The 24,988-nt window shown below is 42.1% G+C and overlaps 1 protein-coding gene across 7 annotated transcripts in view; it reads left to right on the plus strand.

The window, feature by feature from the left end:
* The window catches only part of RAD54L2 (RAD54 like 2), a 94,779-nt gene that overhangs the window by 55,700 nt on the left and 14,091 nt on the right, over positions 1 to 24,988 (plus strand). For 6 of the 7 annotated variants that reach the window (XM_055079508.1, XM_055079506.1, XM_055079507.1 and 3 more), the window contains 11 exons: positions 14,169 to 14,370; positions 15,321 to 15,460; positions 15,931 to 16,047; positions 16,371 to 16,597; positions 17,390 to 17,572; positions 17,713 to 17,846; positions 19,433 to 19,629; positions 20,700 to 21,042; positions 21,661 to 21,838; positions 23,026 to 23,268; positions 23,491 to 23,609. In XM_055079508.1, coding sequence (XP_054935483.1) covers positions 14,169 to 14,370; positions 15,321 to 15,460; positions 15,931 to 16,047; positions 16,371 to 16,597; positions 17,390 to 17,572; positions 17,713 to 17,846; positions 19,433 to 19,629; positions 20,700 to 21,042; positions 21,661 to 21,838; positions 23,026 to 23,268; positions 23,491 to 23,609 — 2,083 coding nt within the window. Of the gene's footprint in view, positions 1 to 5,041; positions 5,073 to 14,168; positions 14,371 to 15,320; positions 15,461 to 15,930; positions 16,048 to 16,370; positions 16,598 to 17,389; positions 17,573 to 17,712; positions 17,847 to 19,432; positions 19,630 to 20,699; positions 21,043 to 21,660; positions 21,839 to 23,025; positions 23,269 to 23,490; positions 23,610 to 24,988 lie in introns of those variants that run through there. The other variant, XM_028478639.2, reaches the window with a different exon arrangement.

The raw sequence follows: 24,988 nt of genomic DNA on the forward strand, positions 1-24,988 counted from the left end.
CACAGTCACTAGGTGCCTTGGGTGGTGTGTTGTTTCTCAATGAACTGCAGCCATTTCCAGATAGTTGGCTCTTTTCTCCACCTTCTGTTCCTTGGGCAACAGTAAGGTTTCTCTTCCTTAATGTGTGATCATGGCTAGGTGTGGGGTTGCTTGTGGAATTCTGGGGGATGGAAGGAATGGGGGAAATCAAGCTGAGTAGGTGATTCAGCATTCATGTTTGGCATAAAGCCATAGAATGTTAAGGATGATAGTGGATGTTTTCTTATGACTGATGGAATAATAAAGTTGAGTGATTAGAGAAAGCTGGGAAACACTTCAAGAACCAGCTCAAATTTCTCAAGTGATGTCAGTTTTGGCTCTTTGTGGTGATGATGTTTTTCATATTTAAGTGTTCATATTCTGGATATACTAATCCTTTACTATTTATATTGTTAATAGCATCTAGTCTGTAGCTTATTTCTTAACGTTGCTCACAGTGCTCTTTGTTGTAAAAAAAAATCTGTAATTTCATTGTAGTCAGTTTAAACAGTCTTTCACGTTGTTTGATAGTCTTTTATTTCATGAGTGAAAAAGTGAGAGGACATAGGAAAGGCATATTTTAAAGATTGGGATGTGGTTTTCATCAGCATCTTTGGGTTTAATTTGGATTTTTAAAATTTTGATTTTGTGAAATTATTCTAGACATTACCTTGTCTATAAGATTTTAGTAAAGCCAAGTATTCACTTTACATTTTCTCTCATTTCCTTATATCTTATTCAGAAATTAAACTAGAATCTTTCAACGTTTCAGCCTTAGTCTGTCTTCTCTCCTTTGCTCAGAAGTTCCTACTTCGTGGCTGATTTGCTGAGAACTTGGTAATTCTTGCCTGTGGTTGCAGAGTTGGCCAAAAATCTTCATCATGCTGAGCAGAGTAAAAATTAAATCTGTCTGCAGCAGAGGGCTAGAATTTCAGATGGGCTGAAAAGAGGTGTAGTTGTGTTTACAAAGGACTGTTTCTTTAGTATTTTGGCCTTGATTGTGCTATAAGCAGTGGTTCTCTACAGGGATTGATTTTGCCCCCAAGGAGACCTCTGGCAATGTATAGAGACATTTTTGGTTGTCACAACTGGGAAGATGCTACTAGAATCTAGTAGATGGGGGGGTGGGGGCTGGGATGCTGCTGAACACCCTACAATGTACAGGAGAGCCTCCGACAACAAAGGATTACCCAATCCCAAATGTCCACAGTGCCAAGATTGAGAATCCCTGTGCAGTCTTGGTATCTTTTACAAATGATTTGCAGTTGTTCCCCAGCCCTGTGAGAGCTAAGTGGAAAGCCTGGCCATTTCTTTTCTTCATGTCTTAGGTTGTTTCATGAGTTAGTTAGAGTGATATTGGTCCCCTTGCTCTCAGATCTCACTTTAAAAGATGTGTTTAATTTAGAATCCTCTAGTGACTTTTAGCATTAATGCTGTGAAGAGTTATTTCTTCCCAAGGAGCAACTATGATGAGAATTTTTTTCCCTCTCATACTGGCTTCTGTGACTATTTTAAAGGTAAATCACATTTTGGTTTGTGTGAGTTTTTAACTTTTTAAGGCTTATTGGCAAATATATTGGCTTGTCATGACATATATTGAGTCAGGGAAAGCTTGGTCCACAGAGAACATCAATATGCGCTCATAAATGATGATATATTGAAGATATTGAACATAAACATACTGAATAGGAACTGGTATACTTCAGTGGATTTTTTATTCATATGTGTTTTTCTCTAGTGGCAGTTTTTTTAATAAAAACAAGCTCATTTTGAAAAATTCATCATATATTTGTTGAGCATCTGTTAGGCAGCTGGCATTTTTGTTAGGCTTGAGGGATGTGGTGGAGAATGAGATGGACAGAATCCCTTCCCTCAAGGAGCTACAGTCTAAAAGGAGAGACAGTAAGTGTTGGATCAAGTTCCCAAAATAACTTCAGATCTTGATAAGAACCTTGTAAATAATAAAGAAAGGGAATAAGCCCCAGGGGTTGGAAGGAAAGGCCTATTTTAGCCAGTGTGTTGGTTGTGGTAGCGGTGGTAAGGCTCTCTGAGGATGTAGCATTTATGCTTCAAAGAATCAACTTTTGGTTTTGCTTTTGCTCTTTAAAGTATGTTTTCCTCTGCTTTTTATTGTTTTCTTCCTACTACTTTCTTTGGGTTTAGTTTCCTGTTCTTTTTCTAATTTTCTGAAAAGAAAATTTATTTACATCATTGATTTTCGCTCTCTGTGTTTTTTGGTTTTGTTTTTTTGCTGCCCTTTGCCTCATGCGGGATCTTAGTTCCCCGAACAGGGATTGAACCTGTGCCCCCTATACTGGGAGCGTGGAGTCTTAACCTCTGGATCACTCTCTGTTACTTTTTGACATTAATTTAAGGCTATGAATTTCTCTTTAAGAATAACTTAGCAATATCACACAATTTTTAAAAATCAACTTTACTATATAATTTACATAAAGTAAAGTTCACATCTTTTACCTGTGCAGGTCGATGATTGTTGACAAATGTATGTACCTGTGTTATCATCACCCTAATCAAGATATAGAAAATATCCATTTTCCCAGAAAGTTCTCTCATGCCCCTTTGTAGTCAATTTTCCAGGCAACCACTGAACTGATTTCTGTCATTATAGGTTAGCATTGCCTGTTCTAGAATTTTATATAAATGGAATTATACAATACAAATTCTTTTGTCTTTGGCCTCTTGCTCAGCATAATGTCTGTGAGAGTCATATGTATTGTTGCATATGATCATAGTTTGTTCTTTTTTAGTGCTGAGTAGTATTCCAATTGCATGAATATATTACCTCTTGTTTATACATTCATCTGTTGATGGACATTTAACCTTATGAATGAACCTGCTTTGAATGTTCCTGTAAAGTTGATTTTTTAAAAAAATTAGAGCTATGTTTTCATTTATTTTATTTTATTTTTATTTATTTTATTTTTTTGGCTGCATCAGGTCTTCGTCGCCGTGCATGGGCTTCTCTCTTGTTGTGGCATGCAGGCTTCTCTCTAGGTGTGGTCTTAGTTCCTCAACCAGGGATCGAACCCGCGTCCCCTGCATTGGAAGGTGGATTCTTTACCACTTTACCACCAGGGAAGTCCCTGTTTTCATTTCTTTTAGATAAAATATCAATAAGTGAATTACTGGATCATATGGTAGGTATATGTTTAACTTTATAAGAAACTGCCAAAATGTTTTCCAACATGACTGTACCTCTTCACACTCCTGTCAGTAGTACATGAGAGTTCCAGGTGCCCCACATCCTTGCCAGCACTTGATATGGCCAGTCTTAGGAATTTTAGCCATTCTAAGTGGGTGTCCAGTGGTATCTGATTATAATTTAAATTTGCATTTCCCTAATTATATTGAGCACCTTTTCATGTGTTCATTGGCCATTTGTATATCTCTTTTTGTGAGGTATCTGTTCCTCCCCTTTTGCTCTTTATTGGGTTGCTTGTTGTCCTTTTAATGAATTGTGGTTTTGAAAAATATATTCTAGATACAAGTCTTTCATCAGATATATGTTCTGCTGTTTTCTACAAGACTGTGACTTGACTTTTTTTTTTGGCTGCGTTGGGTCTTCGTTGCTGTGTGCACACTTTCTCTAGTTGTGGCGAGCGGGAGCTACTCTTCATTTTGGTGCGCAGGCTTCTCATTGCGATGGCTCCTCTTGTGGTGGAGCACGGGCTCTAGGCGCACGGGCTTCAGTAGTTGTGATACATGGGCTCAGTAGTTGTGGCTTGCGGGCTCTAGAGCACAGGCTCAGTAGTTGTGGCGCACGGGCTTAGTTGCTCCGCGGCATGTGAGATCTTCCCAGACCAGGGCTCGAACCCGTGTTCCCTGCATTGGCAGGCGTATTCTTAACCACTGTGCCACCAGGGAAGCCCCAGCAATTTGATATTTTTATACATTATGAAATAATAACCACAATGAGACCAGCTACCATCCATCACCATACAAAATTGTTACAATATTATTGACTGTATTCCCTATGTGTACATTACATCTCCATGACTTATTTATTTTTATAGCTGGAAGTTTGTACCTCTTAATCCCCTTCTCCTAGTTCCTCTGTCTCCCCATACCCCCTCTGACAACCACCAGTTTGTTCTCTGTATCTGTGAGTCTGTTTCTGTTTCATTTTGTTTGTTCCTTTGTTTCGTTTTTTAGATTCCACATACAAGTGAAATATGGTGTTTGTTTTTCTCTGATTTATTTCACTTATACCTGCCAGGTTGATCCATGTTGCAACAAATGGCAAGATTTCATTCTTTTTCATGGTTGCGCAGCATTCTCCGCCTCTGGAATCTTGTCCCTTCAACTCCTGGTTGTCTCAGCATCTCTTCAATGCCTTCAAAAGAGTTTTGTTGTTGTTTGTTTGTTTAAATTTGCTAACATATTCCTAGCTGTTCTTGGTGCCACCTTTGGTTTGCCTCAAGCTATTCCGTCTTAGCTGGAAGCAGAAGCACCAAGCCAACATTAAAAAAAAAAGTGTGTGTGTGTTTTTTTGAGATATAATTCACCACTTTAAAGTGTACAATTCAGTGGTTTTTAGTATATTCACAAGGTTGTGCAACCATCTCCACTTTCTAATATCAGAACATCCTCACCACCCCAAAAAGAAACCCTGTTACTTGTAAGCAGACACTGCTATTATCCTCTCCCTCAGCCCTTGGCAACCACTGTCCTACTTTCTGTCTATATAGATGTACCTGTTCTGTGCATTTCTGTAAATGGAATCATACAATATGCGGCCTTTTGTGTCTAACTTTAACTTAGCATAATAACTAAGTCAACTCTGCGTGTGTGGTAAAATATATGTAACATAAAATTTAGCATTTTAGCTGTTTTTAAGTGTACAGTACTGTGGCATTAAGTACATTCACATTGTTGTTGCAACCATCACCACTGTCTATCACCAAAACGTTTTCATCATCCCATTCTGAAACTCTGTACCCATTAAACAATTACTCCCCATTCCCTTCTCCCCCCAGCCCTTGGGAACCTTGGGAACCACGATTCTACATTCTGTCTCTATGATTTTAACTACTGTAAGTACCTCATATAAGTGGAGTCATATAGTATTTGTCTTTTTGTGACTGGCTTATTTCACTTAACATAATGTCCTAATTTATCCATGTGGTAGCATGTGTCAGAATTTCCTTCCTTTTGTAAGGCTGAATAATATTCCATTGTATGTATATATCACATTTTGTTTGTCCTTTCCTCTGTCCGTGGATACTTGGGCTGCTGTGAACGTGAATGTATAAATATTTCTTTGAGACCCTACTTTCAGTTCTTTTGAGTGTATATCTAGAAGTGGAATGGCTAGATCATATGGTAATTCTATGTTTAATTTTTTGAGGAATTGCCATACTGTTTTCCACAGCAGTTGTACCATTTTACATTCCCACCAACAGAGCATAAGGGTTCTAATTTCTCCGCATCCTTGCTAACACTTGTTTTTTTAAAAGTAGCTATCCTAATGGGTGTGAGATGCTATGTTATTGTAGTTTTGATTTACATTTCACTAATGATTAGTGATGCCGAACATCTTGTCATGTGCTTTTTGGCCATTTGTATATCTTCTTTGGGGAAGTGACTGTTCATATCCTTTGCCCATTTTTTAATCTTTTTGTTGTTGTTGTTATTGAGTTTTAGGAGGTCTCTTTATGTTCTGGGTATTAATCCCTTAATAAATATATGATTTGCAAATTCTGTGTGTTGCCATTTCACTCTGTTCATAGTGTCTTTTTTTTAATTAATTTTGGTTGCGTTGGGTCTTCATGCTGCTCAGGCTTTCTCTAGTTGCGGCGAGTGGGGGCTACTCTTCGTTGCGGTGCGCGGGCTTCTCATTGCGGTGGCTTCTCTTGTTGCAGAGCACGGGCTGTAGGTGCACGGGCTTCAGTAGATGTGGCTTGCAGGCTCTAGAGTGCAGGCTCAGTAGTTGTGGCACATGGGCTTAATTGCTCCGTGGCATGTGGGATCTTCCCGGACCAGGGCTCGAACCTGGCAGGCAGATTCTTAACTACTGCGCCACCAGGGAAGCCCTGTTCATAGTGTCTTTTGATGTGCAAAATTTTAAAGTTTTCATGAAGTCCAGTTTGTTTGTTTGTTTGTTTCTCTTTTATTGCCTATGCCTTTGGTGTCATATCTAAGAAATAATTGCCAAATCCAATGTCATGAAGTTTTCCCCCATGTTTTTCTTCTAAGAGTTTCGTAGTTTTAGGCTTTACAGTTAGGTCTTTGATCCATTTTGAGTTAATTTTTGTGTAAGGTAAGGGTCCAGTTTCATTTTTCTGCATGTGGATATCCAGCTTCCTGGTACAATTTGGCAAAGTAACTGCCCTTTTCCTATAGCATGGTATTGGCAATTTTGTTGAAAATCATTTTGGCCATATATGTGAGAGTTTATTTCTGGGCTCTATTCTATTGCATTGGTCTATATATCTCTATTTATGCCAGTATCACACTGTTTTGATTACTGTAGCTTTGTTGCAAGTTTTGAAATCAGGAATTGTGAGTCCTCCAACTTTGTTCGTTTTCAGGATTGTTTCTGCCTGTTTTTGTAAATAAAGTTTTACTGGAACAGAGCTGCACTCATTCACTCATTTGTTTATGTATGGTTGCTTTTGAGCTACAACAGCAAAGTTGAGTAGTTGCAACAGAGACCTTATGGCCCACAAAATCTAAAGTATTTATTCTCTGACTCTTTATAGAAAAAGCTTGCCAATCCCTGAACATTAATACTCTTTGCTCATTTCCCCAGCTGTAGTGGATTATACCACAGATATATAAATCAGAAGGAAAAATAATTTGTACAAGGGTGCTTATGCCAGTATAGATGTGAATGAAAAATAAAAAACAGCCCAAATGCCCAGCTGCAGGGGAATGACAAAATATTCTGTGATATGCTGTTAGCTTGCCATTAAAATGACATGTGGACTATATCAAAGAAATATTTATATATAAAACAAGTGATTAAAAGTAGAACACAAAATGATGTGTATTCATTGATTACCAGTATAAAATAAATGTATATTAACAAATGTGGAAAAGTTGAGACCTAAATAGTTTAGAGGTTAGTGCCTGTTACATTTTATTTTCCATTAAAACTTCTAAAGTTAAAAAAACTGTAAATTTTTTATTTTGGAAAATCTCAAACATAATAAAAACATAGAGACATAGTTTTAAAAAATGTAAAATGAACCTTGTGTTCCCAGTACTCTTTTCAGTCATTATAAATACAGGGCTAGTCTTGTTTCATCTCTTCCCCCACAATCTTGGGTTATTTGGAAGTACTAGTTCCTTGTAAGATTTTATCTATAAAAACTTAAGAGTATTTAATCTGTTCTCTAGTATATAAAGTCCCTAAAAAACAAACACACAAACAAAATGAAACAAACACCATACCTTTATCATACCTAATTTTTTAAAATCAATAATTCCTTATATCATAAAATATCCAGATAATCCCTGATTATCTTTAAAAAATATTTTTACTGTTAATTTATTAAAATCCCTACTAGGTCTACATTTAGTTGATTTGTCTTTTAAATCTCTTTAATATATATGCTTTTTAAGTACAGCTAAGATATAACCTACCTCTTTTTCATTTTCTTTTTTTCCTTGCAACTTATTTATAGAAGAAAAGGATTCACTTGTTCTGTAGTTTTGCACATTTCTAGACTTTGCTGATTGTATCCCTATGGTCTTGTTTATCAAGTTTAACATAGTCCTTTGTTCCCTGTATTTTTGCAAACTGGGAATGAGATATCAAGGTGTGTTCAGGTTCAGGTTCAGTGTTTTGACACACATACATCATAGGTTGTGGTGCACATATTCTACATCATGTCAGGAGGTAGATGGTAAGACTTGGAATCCACTGATCTTTGTTTATATAGATGAGATTGAGGAGGAGGAAGAAATGGAATAGTTGGAGAAAGGGCCCTGGAAGTGTTTGTACCTTATACCCCTAATGAATGAAATATAGGTATTTTTTTTTCAAAGCTACTCATTTGCCTATCATATTTGTTGTGATGGTGTTCATAACTTTTTCCTGAGAAGCTTATGTAAGTGTTCATTGGTGTTTATATAACTCTGGTGATCACTGCTCACAGCTGTCTTGCATGAGAGAGAAAGTTCAGAGGTATCTGCCACCAGGTCTGATTCCATGATCCTGAACTTGGATGGTAGTAGTCACTGACTTTTAAACCATGCAGACACTAATTTTCCTTTGTCAAAGCACATGTCTCTACCTCCTTGTTGAATCTTTAATCTTTTTTCCTCAGTGACTTTTGGTGGATTATACTCTAGAATTTTGGGGTGGGCTATTTTTTGAAAGTTAAATTAATTATTTCAGTTAGGTTGTAAATTCACATGGTTCAATATTCAGAAGGTACAAAAGAGCGCAGTGAAAAGTTATATTTTGACTTAGGGAAATAACAGTTGTATTATTAAGAATAGTTTAAGATGTGGTGTACATTATAATGTTATGTAGAAACCAGAAACTTCACAATAAGCATTATGAAGCAGTAATGAAGCACTTGTAAAACACTGACTTACATGACAACAAATTTTAAATATTAGCACATCCGTAAACTAAAGCCCCTTTAACAAGCAAATAATAGTTGTTGAACACAGAAGCTGAGGATACATTCAAAGAATGCTAGGTGGTAAGGAGCTGATTTAGACCTGTATCCTGTATATAAAGGAAAGGGGAAACCTGTGTCTGAACTCAGTGTGCATGAGAATTGTATATACTGTTTGATCATTTAAAAATTACTACTGTGCTTGGCTACATTCAACCCATGCCAGACAGAAATTCACAGCCAAGCCTCACAAGTTGGAATGTCTGATAGTGAATATGTGACATTCAAAGACTATCAGGTTTTGTTCTTCCTTCTCCCAGGAACAGCCCACTCTCCAAGGCAGAAACCAGAAGAAATAAATACAATAGTTGGCAACAAGTTCCCACTGCCCAACAGATCAAGTTCAAACCCTTGGGACCGACATTCAAGGCCTGCCGTCTATACTCTTGACTCTGTTTTGCCTACTCTGTAGCCTTGCCTCCAGCTGTTCCTCCAAGTGGTTACTCAATAAATTTGCTTGTGAAATAGAAACAAAACAAAAGGCCTTAAGGCCAGGAGAGCATCAAAGGTCATTATCTAACCAGGTCAAGGGACCCAGCAAAACACCAAGTTGAAGTGTGCCAACACAGCCCTGAGCCTGCTGTCTAGCCATCTATTCCTTTGGGAGGAAAAGTTTGATGGCCTCCCAATTAGGAGGGAAGAATTCAGGCCTGTGAGTTAGGAGGAAGGTGACAATAGTACTATATGACAATGCTATGGAAGTATTAGCTCTTTGGAGGAGTGGGAGGCCTGAAGGAATGATAGTCTTTAAGGAAAACCAAGAGTTGCTGAGCTTTCCTCCTATAGGGCTTCAGATGGAAATGAGAGAGGACTGTTTAAGGAGGGTAGTGAATTTGGGAAGACAACTAGCCAGACTTGCAGTTCTACTTTAGAGCTTCTCTTTTAGTTCTCATGTCTGACTGGACACAGGAGCGATGGCACCTTGTCTCCTCAGAACGTGGAACATGTCCATGAGCCAAGGCCACTTAACCACCCTGGACTCTGCTGTCTTTAGGAGGCCTTTTTATAAAATGTCTGCTGTGGACCTAGTGGTAATGGAGAGGGGATTGTGATGTTTTAACCTCTTGCTCCTGTTAATGATATTGCAGTGTCCCATCGTGAACATTCTTTGGTGCCTCCCTTGACCATTTCCCCTTTGCTGTTCAAAAAGCAAAGGTTATCTACCTGAAATCTTTAGTGGTCTCTCTGTGTAAGAGTCAAGGAAGATGCTTCCAGTGCTGCTTCAGGGGAGTGAATCAACCTGGGCATTCACATGTGAGTGTGTGTGCGTACATGCACACAGGTCCACACCCACCATCTCCCTCCACCCACAGTTTTTACAATGGCCACATTAGCTTCCCCCCACCTACCCAAACACCAGGCAATGGGATATAGAATGCTAGGAATAAAAGGCCTTGGAATTAGTCTTCGCTGGGACAGGGATTGACTTCTGTGCCAGCATCCAAGAAACTTGGTCTATACCTCTGGTCTGTACCTAAGTTTTCCTTGGACAAGGGGCTCCTGGGAAGAGACAGGGAAGTGGTTGTTGGGTTAGAAGGCCACTTGTGCTATTTTGCTTAGTTCATTTTAGCCAATATTGAACTGCATGTCCTTTCCTAACCATTCCACCTTGTTTAGAGTCTCTATTCCTTTTGCTTATGCTCCTCCATCTGTCTAGAATGTTCTTTTTTTCCTTCCTTTTCTAGCTGGTGCCTACCCATTCTGTTAGATTAAACCCAAGTCTCACCTTTCCCAAGGAAGCGCCCCCATAACCAGTGATAGGCAAGGCTAAATTAAGTGTCCTTTCCCCAAGTGTTACTGCTATTAGGCATTCCACTGTATACGTATACACGTTTCCCCACGTGGACCATTCCATTGTGCCTTGGCACAGGGCCTGATACATAGCAGATGCTCAAATGTATGTTAGGCTAAACTAAAAGCAGGGGATGGGAGAGGGAACAGTGTCTGGTTTGCGGCAGTCTCAAGTGGAAAGGTTTAGAATGTGGATGGGTGTGTGTGTAAGAAACACTCATTTTGTAACAACAAAATGCTACTTTCATATGTCATTTCTGCTTCTCTCTTTGCTTTCTTATTTCTGATCTTTGATTAGGATATATAATTGAAGTTTGAGTTCTCCATACAAATAAATACTGCTACCTGGCATGGCTGACCAAGCTCCAGAGCTTTGTGTGCTCCCAGACTGTTGAATGTGGTTGTGGGAGTATGGAGTTTGGCAGACCAGGGTTTAAAGAATAATATTTTCCATGAGAGAGCTATTTACATCCTCATTTACACATGTGGGAACTATGGCTCAGAGAAGTTGAACCCATGAACATAGAGCTAATAAGTGACAAAGCCAGGATTCAACACCAGGATTGCCTGGCTACAAAGCTTATTCTCATAACTGTCTGCTCCTGTTTTCCTGCTTATTTCCTGTATACCCATAGGCAAGTCTTTTTAACTTTTTAGGGCTTCAGTTTATCATATTTATTTATTTTTAAAATTTACTTATTTATTTTTGGCTGCTTAGGGTCTTCGTTGCTCCCTGCAGGCTTTCTCTAGTTGCGGCAAGCGGGGCTACTCTTCGTTGTGGTGCGTGGGCTTCTCATTGCGGTGTCGTCTCTTGTTGCAGAGCACGGCCTCTAGGTACACGGGCTTCAGTAGTTGTGGTGCACGGGCTTAGTTATTCCACGGCATGTGGGATCTTCCCGGACCAGGGCTCGAACCCTTGTCCCCTGTATTGACAGGCAGATTCTTAACCACTGAGCCACCAGGGAAGTCCCAGTTTATCATATTTAGAATGAAGGGAGCAAAACTCACCTTGTAAAGTTATTGTAGGAAAGAAAGAAGAAAAGAAACCAAACCCATTCTTTGTACCTGGAATAGTGGTAGTCATAGTAAAAGCAGCAGCTGTTTTATACAATGTTTACTGTGTGCCAGGCATTGTCTTAGCGCTTTATCTAGGCTATCTCATATAATCATCACCACAACCGTCTGAGACTGAGGAATAACACTACAGTTGTTATTCCCTTTTTATAATTGAGGAAGAGAAAGGTTATAAAAAGGGGGTAGAGTTGGTGTTCACACCCCAGCAATCTGGCTTCAGTGTCTATACTGAACCATTATGCTCTGTTATCTCTTGGGAAATATTAGTTTCCAACTCCATGCTGTTCTAGAATCTGGCATTAATATGAAAGAGACCATAGGGAACCCAGAATGGTAATAGGGCCAGGAGGGGCTACACCAAGCCACGGAAGGTGAGCAGTAACAGAATGTCTGGGACACTCATGATTCCCTGACTCAGCCACTGACTGGTAAGACAGCCCTTTGGTATTTTTTGGTGGTTGAGTGCATAGGATGATGACCCATGGTAAGTCTTTTTTTCAGCTTGGTGACATCAGCTTACTGGTTCACTCATTGAGGTCTGTGGCAGCCCTGGCCTCCCTTTACCAAAGTCTACAAGGTTGCATGTTTCTTCTTGAGTGCATACTGACATGTTTTCTTAAATGTTGAATATATAAATGAGAGAGAAGGGACAAATCTCCCTTACAGAAAAATTCCAGATAATAAATGTAGATGGAAAGAGGGAAATAGAAAACCACCATTAGAACACCACAGTAATAACTGCTCTAGATAAGATCCACTGATGAATGTTAAAATTAGTGGATGAAACTTTTAAGGATATTTGTGTTCTGAAAGCCTCAAATAACCCCCCCCAAAACATTTTTTTGTATGTGGTTTTAATATATGTCCAGAAATTCTTTGATGCCCCTCCCTCCAGGAAATGGAGCTTAATTCTCTTCCCCCTGAATGTGGGCCAGGCTTAGTGATTGGCCTCTTAAGAATATAATATGTAAAGGGAAACATAGTAATTTTACAGTGGAGAAATCTGGCAGACACCACTTCAAGGTTAATGTCACCAGTAATAAGTCAGGTGGATATCATGTACCCTGATAAGATGTGATGAGAAGAGCACTTCACCTTTGTGGTATTCTTTCCTAAAAGTCATAACCCCAATCTAATCATCAGACAAACCCAAATTGGGGGACAGTCTACAAAACACCTGACCAGTACTCTTCAAAAAAGTATCAAGGTTGGGAGTTCCCTGGTGGTCCAGTGGTTCGGACTTGGCGCTTTCACTGCCAGGGCCTGGGTTCAAACTCAGGGAACTAAGATCGCACAAGTCCCTTGGTACGGACAAAAAAAAAAAAAAAAAAATCAACGTCATGAAAGACAAGAATAGGCTGAGAAACTGCTGCAGTTTAGGGAAGACTAAAAAGACGTGAAAGCTAAACGCAATATGGTATCCTAGATAGGATCCTATAACAGAAAAAGACGTTAGTGGAAAACTGGTAAATCCAAAATAACAAACAAAAATAATACCACCAAAAAACAAAACTTCCTGAGTCCTTCCTGCCTGAGAGCCAAGTGGCATGGACTAGAGCACCTCAGTTTCAGCATTTCTGTTCTTATTTTGAATTCCTCTTACCTTTGGGAAAGACCTTTTGGTTGTGTAGTGCTTGTATCTGGGAGGCTGTGGCAGACTTGGGGACAGGTCTATGTGATTGTCAAATCCTGCTCATCCAGCGAACAGAATGCAGCTCAGCAAATGAGGAGAGGGATGTGCACATGGACCCCAGTTCTTGCTGGTGGTTGATACCACAAATGACATTCCCTCTGTCAGGAATTTCTTCTTCCCCTTTTTCCCCTGTCCCCAAGGCAATAATACCATTAGACATTCTGTTCATCTTTTAAGTTCTCACTTACATTTTACCTCCCATATGATTCCTTGTGTGATCATCCCATGAAATAGTACCTTTCATATTCCTGTGACCCTAACACAATTATTCTTGGTTTAGCTAATTACCTCTGGCTGAAAAATGGTCCCTTAAACTTTGAAGGTCTTTAGGTCAGTTTCCCTGCCCCTCTTGTGGTATATAGCACAGCTTGCCATATTATGTCTAGAAAACAAACTCCTTGAAGGGAAAGAATTTAGAAATATTCCTTGAAGCATCTAGGACAGTGCTTGCCATGTTATAATCCCTCATTAAATGGTTGGCAAATTGAGTGAACCCTTTAATACACTGAAGGGAGGAGTGGTCTCCCTGTTGGCAGGTGAGACTTGCTTAGAGTCATACAAATGAGTGTGAGCTGTATTGGGAACTCAGTTGTCCCTTTCTGAGTAGTCTGAGAGCATGACACTTCCTCTCTCTGATCATAGTGCTAAATTATATCAAGAGTAGTGGCTATCATTTGTTTGGAGCCTACTCTGGGGACCAGGCCTGGTTCTAAGCATGCACACTATTTAGTCCTCACAACAGCTCTGCAGTGTGGACATTACTATACTCATTTTATAGATAAGTCCATTGAGGTTCAGAGGGATGTAACTTGCCTTATTAGATCACCAGCTAATAAGTTGCTGAGTTGAGATTTGAACCCTGGTGTGTCTGGCATCAAAACTCACTCTTCCTTCAGTAAAGGTTGGTCCCTGGCACCTCTTTCCCTTTGTCTCTTCAGACCCATCCCTGGAAGACATGTGTGGCACTGAGTGTGCCCAGCTGGGGGAAGATGGGCAGCGGCCACCGCGGTGCACTTCAACTACCTCATCTCAGTCTGAGCCTTCAGAGCAGCTTAGGCGCCACCAAGGCAAGAGCCTTGCCTCCGAGGACCCCAAAAAGAAGAGAGCTCAGAAGCCCTCCCACATGAGGAGAAACATACGGTAAGCTATGCTCTGGGTAAGAGGGGAAGAGAGGGAGTAGAAGTATTACCTTCATTTGAAGGCTGTCAGTAGCAAAAGGACTGGTTTGAGCAGGAGAGTCCGATTTCCCAAGGAGCAAAGTATAAGTTGTGTGCCCCAATTAATAGTGAAGATGCAGCTCAGGACCACTGGGTCTGGGCTGTCAGAGGATACAGGGCTGAAGTGGATGGCACTCGAGCACCCCTGGGGAGTGCCCCACTCTTTGGAGGCCCTGGGAAGCAGCCATAGCATGCTCTGGTTGGACTCTGGTTTCTTCCTTTATTTTTTCCTTATGTCTCAAAATAAGAGGAGATAAAAGAAGTTGAGTTTTTATTTTCTTAGAACTCAACATCAGTTGGAAGACAACTGGTCCAAAGCAGGGCTTCTTCCTTGAGCTAAGAGGTCAGCAGATGTGAACTTCCTTAACTATCCAAATCCCCAGTAGTCCTTTCTTCTACCAATGGCCATTTTGCTGTCGAAAGGAGATAATGATATTTTTTTCCTCCTACCCTCATTTTTTTTTAACATAATGATGACTTGAAAATTTACTTTAAGTTTGGGAAATAAGGATGTAGAATCATCCATAATCCTACTTTCCCATATAACAACTCTTTTTTATACTGCTTTCCAGCTTTATGAATTACATATTACTCTATTTCACTCTTTATCTGTTATATGCAGAGATGATTCAGCAGGGACACCTGTCAGGAAGTTAAATAATATGAAAAACATATTAGCCCAGAACCACCTGAGCCTTGAAGTCCCATTTATTTTTTTACCTTGCCCATTTCATGGGTGTAGTGGGACTGATATGGCTTCTTCTCCCACCTCAGCTCTCTGAGCCCAGCAATGATGGTTTCCCTCTTTATCTTGACATTACATTGCCCAAATCTCAAGTGAACCCAAGTGCTCTCTCTTATTTAAATGTTTAGCAAGCTGCTCCGGGAGGATCAGTTGGAGCCAGTTACCAAAGCAGCACAACAGGAAGAATTGGAAAGAAGGAAACGCCTGGAGCAGCAGAGGAAGGATTACGCAGCCCCCATTCCCACTGTTCCCCTGGAGTTCCTTCCCGGTAAGCAGTGGAGGTGGCAGGAAAGGCCCCGTGCTGCAGGGAGAAGAGACCCTCAGTGCACACTGTGGTCAAGGACAGATCTGGAATAAGATGGTGGCCTCTCAGGAATCCTTTCAATCCATTCACTTTCTTAGAAGCACACGATCAGAAGGATCTCATTTGAAAAGTTAAGATGGATAAAAATGTACCTCCTCAAATTGATCTTATTTAGATTTTCATCCGTAACTTTGGATGTTAACATGCCAAGGGATTAGGGCATTTTCTAGTGGTCAGATGAATACTAGGAAGTAAGAGCCAGTAGAGAAAAGGGAATTTGGGAAGAAGACTGGGGTTTTTGAGATGCCGTCTACTTGTCTCCTCAGGGGATAGTCCCCCAGAGAGCAACAAAGGAGGAGGATGGCAAATCATTTTGGAAAACATGTTTGAGCTAAATGTGGTTTTGACATTCCCTTCCATCTTTTTTTCCCCAGAGGAAATTGTCTTAAGAGCAAGCGATGGACCCCAACTGCCTCCTCGGGTCTTGACCCAGGAAGTGATTTGTTTGGACAGTAGCAGTGGCAGTGAGGATGAAAAAAGCAGTCGAGATGGTAAGATTGAGCCAGAGGTGCCCCTCCTTCCTCCTGACCCAAGGTTCGCCCTGAGAGATTGGCTGTACCTTTTAATAGAAGATTGTCCAGTCCTTCCTCATTCAGTTTGGGGTCTGACTGTGACAAATTTCCCTGAGTGTCCTTGGTAAATATAAGTTTTCCCCTTGTCTTAACATGAAGCTAAAAGAGAGAAATAATAGAAATAAAAATTTTTACAAGTGATAACAAGTTCTAACTTGGTTTCCATGCTCTCCTGTTTTAACAACGAGCAGTAAATTATCTCTGCTTCCTGAGTTTTTGTTTTGTTTTGTTGGCTGTCTCAGAGGTGATTGAACTGAGCTCTGGAGAGGAGGACACTCTGCACATTGTGGACAGCAGTGAGTCTGTCAGTGAGGAGGATGAGGAAGAGGAGAAAGGTGGCACCCATGTGAATGACGTCTTAAATCAGCGCGATGCTCTGGGGCGGGTCCTTGTCAACTTGAACCACCCTCCAGAGGAGGAGAATGTCTTCCTGGCCCCGCAGTTGGCACGGGCAGTGAAACCGCATCAGGTACAGCAAATCTGGACTCTTCTCTTGGTCTCCTTTCAGCTTCCTTGCTGTGGACGTCACCCGCATCACAGCCTGTGAAGTACTTGTTTGGTACCATGAGCAGCTATTGGAAAGGCCTGATTCTTCCTCCTAGCAGTTGATGCTTCAGGATTCCTGATGAATGGGAAGGGACAAGCCTGAGAGATGCCTTATCATGTAGAAGGTGCTAATCTTTTGGCTTAATAATCTTGAGCCTCCTTCTGTGAGATCTGAAAGACTGATTGAGATACTCTCTGGAGAGCAGTGCTTTGATTAGGGAGTTGTTGCTCTGGAAGAGATGTGAGACTCAGAAGTCTGAGGGACTTTCTGATAGGAAGGATCAGAGTAGTTTGTGTTGACCCAGAACCTGGAACCAGGACCAGTGAGTGAAAGCTCTATGAAGGCAGAGGTTGACTCAACGTAAGAACTCTTAACAGTAAGAATAGCCCCTCGTGAAATGGGCTGCCTTGAGGTGAGCAGCCAAGGTCAGCCAGACCAAGCCTAAGTGAAGGACCCAGTCAGGAATTTGGTACTCAAGATTCTTGGCTCAGATGGGCCACTGTACCAGGTGAATGCTTTTCTGTGTTTTCTCCGAGAAGAAAGTCATCAGCCAATAAACTAATCAGGGTTCAGGGAAACTTCTGTAGCCATCCACACCAGCTGTCTGGTATAATGTCTGCTCATTTACTTAATTCTGACTAATTCCAATGTAAGTAAACTAGACCCCTGGTCTTTGCCAGCCAAAGATATTTGTTTGTGTTTGTTCCCTGTCAGATTGGTGGGATCCGGTTCCTGTATGATAACCTGGTTGAGTCCTTGGAGCGATTTAAGACCAGTAGTGGCTTTGGCTGTATCCTGGCCCACAGCATGGGACTGGGGAAAACTTTGCAAGTGATCTCCTTCATCGATGTCCTCTTCCGCCACACGCCAGCCAAAACTGTCCTTGCCATTGTGCCGGTAAGTGTTTGGGAAGACACCACCTGGTCACCCCTCTGCAGAGCTCTGGAGTAATGCTTTACTGGGAACTAAAAAGCCTTATGAGCTCAGCTCTGAGCTTGTTCCCTAAAACTCTGTTTTTGGACTTGACTTTCTGATAGGTTAATACTCTTCAGAACTGGCTGGCAGAGTTCAACATGTGGCTCCCAGCTCCTGAAGCCCTTCCAGCTGACAACAAGCCTGAAGAAGTCCAGCCTCGGTTCTTTAAAGTTCACATCTTGAATGATGAGCACAAGTAGGTGGCCTGCCCTCTCCTCTCTGCCCCTTTCCTTTTATTTTTTTTATTATTATTTTAAAATTTTTATTTATTTTATTTATTTACTTTTGGCTGGCTTGGGTCTTCGTTGCTGTGCACAGGCCTTCTCTAGTTGGGGCGAGCAAGGGCTACTCTTCGTTGCAGTGTGTGAGCTTCTCATTGCGGTGGCTTCTCTTGTTGCGGAGTGCGGGCTTCAGTAGTTGCGGCACATGGGCTCAGTAGTTGTGGCTCGCGGGTCTAGAGCACAGGCTCAGTAGTTGTGGTGCACAGGCTTAGTTGCTCCATGGCATGTGGGATCTTCCCGGATTAGGGCTTGAATCTGTGTCCCCTGCATTGGCAGGCGGATTCTTAACCACTGCGCCACCAGGGAAGGTCCCCCCCTTTCCTTTTAGACTTCTTCCCAGGATCTGGATGTCAAGGCAATCTATCTGGTATGTGCCTTGTCCTCCCAGATTCCTTTTGGTTTCTTGATGTATCCCCCTCTCTCTTCTTGCTACTCATTTTTTCTCTGCCTAGTTTTTCAGTAAAGTCAGAGTTATGTAGCCTGGAAAATTTCTTGTATTCTGCTTGAAGATGCTTTTATATCCTGAAAAATCTGTGTACATGGTCACATTTTTCCATGTGTATAGTAATAAAATTCAGCATGATAAAATGAAACTTTCCATCTCCTAACTTTTCACCTTTTACATTTATCTTTTATTAGAAACCTAATCACCAGTCTCTACTTTTAAGCACCAATCTATATTTGACCTTTAACAGTACAACTTCCAAGCTTTGCAAGGTGCAAACCTTTTTTTGTTTCAGGTTTAAATAAAATTATTTATATTTCCATTCCATAAATTCAACCTGGTTTCCAAAAATCTAAAGCTATTTCTTGATCCAAGCCAGCAATCCATGCTACCCTTTCCCCTCGTTGCTATGGATAATTGAGAAGGTAGACTTTCTTTTCTGCAGAGGCCACCTTTTGTGATGTTTGGTCACACACATCAAAATGAAGAGGCTATGAGTGGCCCCACAGGTGGCTGATCACCTGCTCTTTCCTAGATTTCAGGACTGTCAGTCCACACAGCAGTTAATGAAATACAGCCAGGGCTCAATGTAGAGGGACTGTGCTGAGTGGCATCCGGTCTCTGCTGTCCTTTTTCCTTTACTGTGCGTCCTTGGCTCTTTATTCACGAAGGCCTGGGCAGGTGAAAGGCAGATTGTTGCCCTTGCTTTTACTACTTTGTATTCATTATGGGAATAACTTGAAATTCTCCCTCAAATGTAGAATTGTAGTCATGAATGTACATCCAGGGAGGTTGTCACTTTTGCTTGTCTTGTGCCATTGAATTTCTGTTTTTTGTTACTTAACCATCATCAGTAAACCAGTCCATCCTTACTGCAATTAGTGTCTCTAGAATGGTGGGAAAGTCCTTGGGCAGCTGGCCAGCCCTTTGATGCTGCCACATGAAGTCTTTGGCAATAGGGACTTCTGAATGTACATGAACACAGCTTTGACTGTGAGGAATTTTTCCTGGGGAGCAGGGAAAGCAATAATACTTTCTTTCTGTTCACTCTTGCAGGACAATGGCAGCTCGTGCTAAAGTGATGGCTGATTGGGTGTCAGAGGGTGGGGTGCTGCTGATGGGGTACGAAATGTACAGACTCCTCACCCTGAAGAAATCCTTCGCCACAGGTAGACCGAAGAAAACCAAGAAACGTTCTCACCCGGTCATCATTGATCTGGATGAGGAAGATCGACAGCAGGAGTTTCGAAGAGGTGGGCAGCCTCTCTGGGAATACTCTAAAGGGTGATCCAGGGGAAAAGAAATAGTGTCTGCTATAGCACCTAGTCAAATGGGAAGCATTATTGATGTGAGTTGTATTGACATGAACCAGAAATCCTGGTCCCCGAAGTAGGTGGGATGACCTGCACTGACTCTCAGAAGGTATTGCTTTCTCTGCAGGCAGTGGAATTCTGGGTAGGCCAGGCCACAGGCTGGCATGGGGGAGACTCCCCTGTGTCTTTCACAGAACAGTTAGAAGAGTAACTGCTCCCTTCACCACTTCCCAGAGATGTTGTGAGATAGCATTAAGAAAATATAAAGTATTTAAATCGCTAATATACAGAGTAGTAATAATGTTGTTTGTGAATTTATAAAAGAAGAATTTATCCCAATTTTCTTGTTTTTTGGTGAAAGCCATTCTTCTCATAGTTCTAGTTCTGTTCCCTCTTCTATGGGGCCTTGGTCTATTTGGGGAAGAAAATTGTTTTTAAGGTTCAGAGGCTGTTTCATTTTATAGATCTCTTCATCTATGAGATTCTGTTTTTTAGGTTTACTTCTGTGGCTGAATTTGCCATTTAGCGTTGACTGGCGAGTAACTCCAGGAAGACCTTGTCCTTTAGTTAGTTCCCACCAGCCAGCTCTCAGATGGCACCAAGACAATGGTGAGAGTCAGTGGAAGTGTCTGGATTATTCCCATCAATATCATGCAGACTCATTTTTAATCCTAGGCTGGTACTCTGTAAAGTCATGCTGTCTGCTACCTAGTTGGTATAAGCCCTAGGAATGCAAGTCAGTTTTACTCTTAGCCTAAAGGGAAAAAAATTAAGGAAAGGAAAGAGGGAAAAGGGATATTTACTGCAAGAGTCAATAGGCCAGGTTAATGTGTCACACCAAATGCACAGGAGCTTGAATGGCTGGCTCCCTTTCACCAATGGGGGCTGACTCTTGCTTTCCTGCTTCCTTCATTTCTTCTGTCTCCTCCAGGGTGCACCCCTACTTCTCATATTGTTGACTAAGAGCAGGCCCTCTCACCCTCTTACTCCGGATCCTCTTCCCTCCCTAGAGTTTGAGAAGGCCTTATGCCGCCCTGGCCCTGATGTGGTAATCTGTGACGAGGGACACCGCATCAAAAACTGCCAGGCCAGCACCTCACAGGCCCTGAAGAACATTCGCTCTCGCCGCCGGGTGGTGCTGACCGGATACCCCCTGCAGAACAACCTTATCGAGTACTGGTGCATGGTGGACTTTGTGCGCCCAGACTTCCTTGGCACCCGGCAGGAGTTCAGCAACATGTTTGAGCGCCCCATCCTGAATGGACAGTGTATTGACAGCACGCCTCAGGATGTCCGCCTCATGCGGTACCGGAGCCATGTCCTGCACAGCCTCCTGGAGGGCTTTGTGCAGAGGTAAGCCATCCTCAGGGCTCTGTTTTCTAAATCCTTGGAGAGCCCTGGTGGAATAGACATGACAAGACTTTCCTGAAGGGGAAAGGTGGTTACAATGGGAGGGCCCCATTGTAACTTTCAGACTTTCTCTGAAAGTCTGGTCCAGAAGTGCTTTTCTCAGAAGTTAATCTTTGAGGTTACTAGGGATATCTGCCTTACTTGCTGAGAGAAGCAGGAGACAGCTACCATTCTAATGACTTGAGTGAAAGAATTAAGTGGTGGTTCTCAGGGGTATGGCTTCACCAGTTTCAGCATCTTAGAAGATGTAGGTTAGGCCAGTCTGAAGCATCCCCTTGTTTTTCCTTGTTAAGATGGCATGTGTGGAGAAAACTTAGAGAAGCAGCCCTAGATTAGGGTAAGAACCTGGAGTTCCCAGGTCACTCTGCCTCTTTGCTTTAGTTTTTATACTCAAAATAAGTCTCTTGATGGTTGCTGAGCCAATCCACATTATGGTAAGGCTGTTGTGAATGTTGAGATCCTAAAGAAGGCGGTGTGGCAGAAATGCGGGGTTCTGTTTTTATCCTGCACTGACCCCTCCTGGACACACTGCCTTGTCAATTCTGATCTGTACCTTTGTAGGAGAGGCCACACTGTGCTGAAGATTCATCTCCCTGCCAAGGAAGAAAATGTGATCCTGGTGCGACTCTCTAAGATCCAGCGAGATTTGTATACACAGTTCATGGACCGCTTCCGGGACTGTGGTAGCAGTGGCTGGCTGGGGCTGAACCCCCTCAAGGCTTTCTGTGTCTGCTGCAAGGTGTGTTGAGGCCTCAGGGAATACTAAGACACAGACTAAGGATGCTCATGGTCCCAAGGGAGTTGTTCCTGCTGGGAGTCCTTGATAAAGGAAGAAGTTCACTGAATTGAGGGCTCCAAGGAGAGACAGTTCCCGGGAGTGCCACTCATAGACTATAATGTAAATGGTGCCCCTTGCAAATGTGCAACTTGTTATACCAAACTTGAGAAGTCACTTCCTTTCTCACTGATTTTTTTCACCTGAGAAATGGAGTGATGGTGGAACATCGTGGGACAAAATTTTTGACTGCTAGCGTAATCAGGATTCAAGAAATATATAGCATAGACACATTATTAGGGATACCTTCCATTTGATTCTGTATTTAATCAGATGAAGATCTCTTTCATTCTGATAACGCTTGAGATGGTTTGGGGACAGCAAGGCCTAGATGTCTTTAGCACTGAGCCTTGTGAACAGGTTGATGAACACCTGACTTGTCTTTGACCTGGCCAGATGCTCTCTGTTGCCTCACGAAGGATCTGTTTCTTTGACAGCTCTCAACCAACCTGTTGGATATTATTTCCAATTGAGCACTGCTTTAATAAGTCAGCTGAAGGTGTGTGTCTGGGGACAGATGGGTTTCAAAATATTTCTTTTGTACCCACAGTCCTAGACCAGGGCAAGGAAGCTAAAGCAGACATGGTCTTGAGGATGCTGCGGTGCAAACATACCCTTCCCATCCCCCACCCCTCTTTCCCCTGGAATTCTCAACTCCTGCCAGGAATAGTCCCTGAAATGACTTACGGTTGATCATCTGTAAGTTAGATACATTTGTCCATAGGGAGAGATTGGTCTTGTTTCATAGTTTCATACAGTAGTTGACGGTAGCCACATGGTGAAACAGGAATGTTCTTGTTGCTTAAATAAGAATGCAAGACTTGTGACACAGCCTTTTTGGTTGTGTACCAATCATACTGGCATGCCTCCTCATGTGAATTCTCCCATTCATGTATCATGGCAATCAGTTGGTTAGTGAAAATGAATGTGCAGGCTCTTTGATCATGAGGGGGTTGGGGAGACATTAATTTTTGGTGTGACTGTGTGCTGTGGGAGGTGTGTGTTTGAATAACTGCACGTTTCCAAACTCCCTGGGACACCCTTAGATTGTTCTCTGCCCTATGTTTCCTCCCCTTTAACTTGAACCTCAGATCTGGAATCACCCCGACGTGCTGTACGAAGCCCTTCAGAAGGAGAACCTGGCCAATGAGCAAGACTTAGACGTGGAAGAGCTTGGTTCAGCAGGGACTAGTGCCCGCTGCCCTTCACAGGGAACAAAAGGCAAGGGTGAGGACAGCGCCTCGATGGGAGAGGCGACCAATAGCAAGTTCCTACAAGGGGTCGGCTTTAACCCTTTCCAGGAGCGAGGCAACAACATTGTCACATATGAATGGGTGAGTCAAGCAGATACTTTTGCGGCCATAAACCACTGCTGAGAAGGGATCGTGCAAAGGTTTCGTGGGGAGAGGGTGGGGCTTGCACAGTGCACTGTACTGCTAAGGTCTGCAGGGAACTATTAAGGTTGCCCGTGAGCTGCTGCCTTTGAGGGAGAGAATTGTATTTCTAGTAATCTGGCCATGGACCTGCTCCAAGCTGCCTCATTTCCTCTCCTATAGGCCAAGGACCTTTTGACTAATTACCAGACTGGTGTCTTAGAGAACTCTCCCAAGATGGTACTGCTTTTCCACCTGATTGAGGAAAGTGTGAAGCTTGGAGACAAGATCCTTGTGTTCAGGTAGGAAGAGAAATTGCCGAGTGTGTGTCTTTGGTAAAGAGTGATACAACCCCTGCAGAGTGAGACCATCCGGGGTTGCACCAGCCCCCTTTTATCTCCATTCCTCTGCAACCAGTGCTTCTTGTGAGGACCTTCTTGCATTTCTTCTCTTTCTTAGAGTTTCTTTTTTTATCCAATGCAATTTCTCTGCAGAGAACAATTTGAAACCTTAGGCTAACATTGGAGATCACAGTCTAATCCTTCAAATGTGGCTCAGGCCGAATATGACCTGTGGCCTGTTTTTGTACAGCCTGAGAGCTCGTTTTTACATTTGAAAAGTTTTTTTGTTTTTGTTTTTTTTTTAAAGAAGCATATGAAGGGAATTCCCTGGTGGTCCAGTGGTTAGGACTCTTGCGATCCCACTGCGGGGGACATGGGTTCGATCCCTGGTCAGGGAACTAAGATCCCGTAAGCCGCAGGGTGCGGCCAAAAAAAATAAAATAAAAAATTTTTTAAATAAAAATTAAGGGCTTCCCTGGTGGCGCAGTGGTTGAGAGTCCGCCTGCCGATGCAGGGGACACGGGTTCATGCCCTGGTCCGGGAAGATCCCACATGCCGCGGAGTGGCTAGGCTCTTGAGCCATGGCCACTGAGCATGCACGTCTGGAGCCTGTGCTCCGCAACGGGAGAGGCCACAACAGTGAGAGGCCCGCGTACCGCAAAAAAAAAAATAAATAAATAAAATAAAATAAAAATTTTAAAAAGAGAAGCATATGCAGCAGAGACTGTGTGTGGTCTGCAAAGCCTAAAAATATTTACTCTCTGGCCCTTTACAGAAAACATTTGCTGACTCCTGGTCTAAACTGCGTCTATGCCTCCCCAGCCTTTTTTTTTTTTTTCTTTTTCTAAGCTTTGTATATAAGGCCAAATAAATGATGTTTTTTGTTCCAAGTCACATTCTCAGTCTTGCCAGAGCTTTGAGTCCCATCAAGGCCTCACTCCTCAGGGAAACAGACGTAAAGTAGATTGCTTCTCCTTTGTTCCGACTAGATTATGCTCCAGTGAGAGCTAAGTGGCAGGAGCCTGGCTTGGGAGTCTCAGAGTGAGGGTTCCCATGTGTAAGATACTTTGAGAGGAAAGCAGTGATTGTAGCTTAGGGAGAGCCTAGTGTTCCACTGCTTTTATGGACTGGCTCTCTGCATAACTTGGAAGCAACTAAATGATCTCTCTCCTTAGTAAGATCCATAATATTGCCTGTGGCCTATAATTAGATCTAATGCATATTCATGCAGTGTTGGTTTTTAATGCTGATGTTATTTGTTACTCTGCACTGAGCTAAATCTCAGAATTTTTCAATCGAGGAAGTAATAGTATAGAGAATATTTTAGTAGGGTGGTGGTA

This window comes from Physeter macrocephalus, chromosome 18, assembly GCF_002837175.3.
Source record: "Physeter macrocephalus isolate SW-GA chromosome 18, ASM283717v5, whole genome shotgun sequence".
Lineage (NCBI taxonomy): Eukaryota > Metazoa > Chordata > Mammalia > Artiodactyla > Physeteridae > Physeter > Physeter macrocephalus.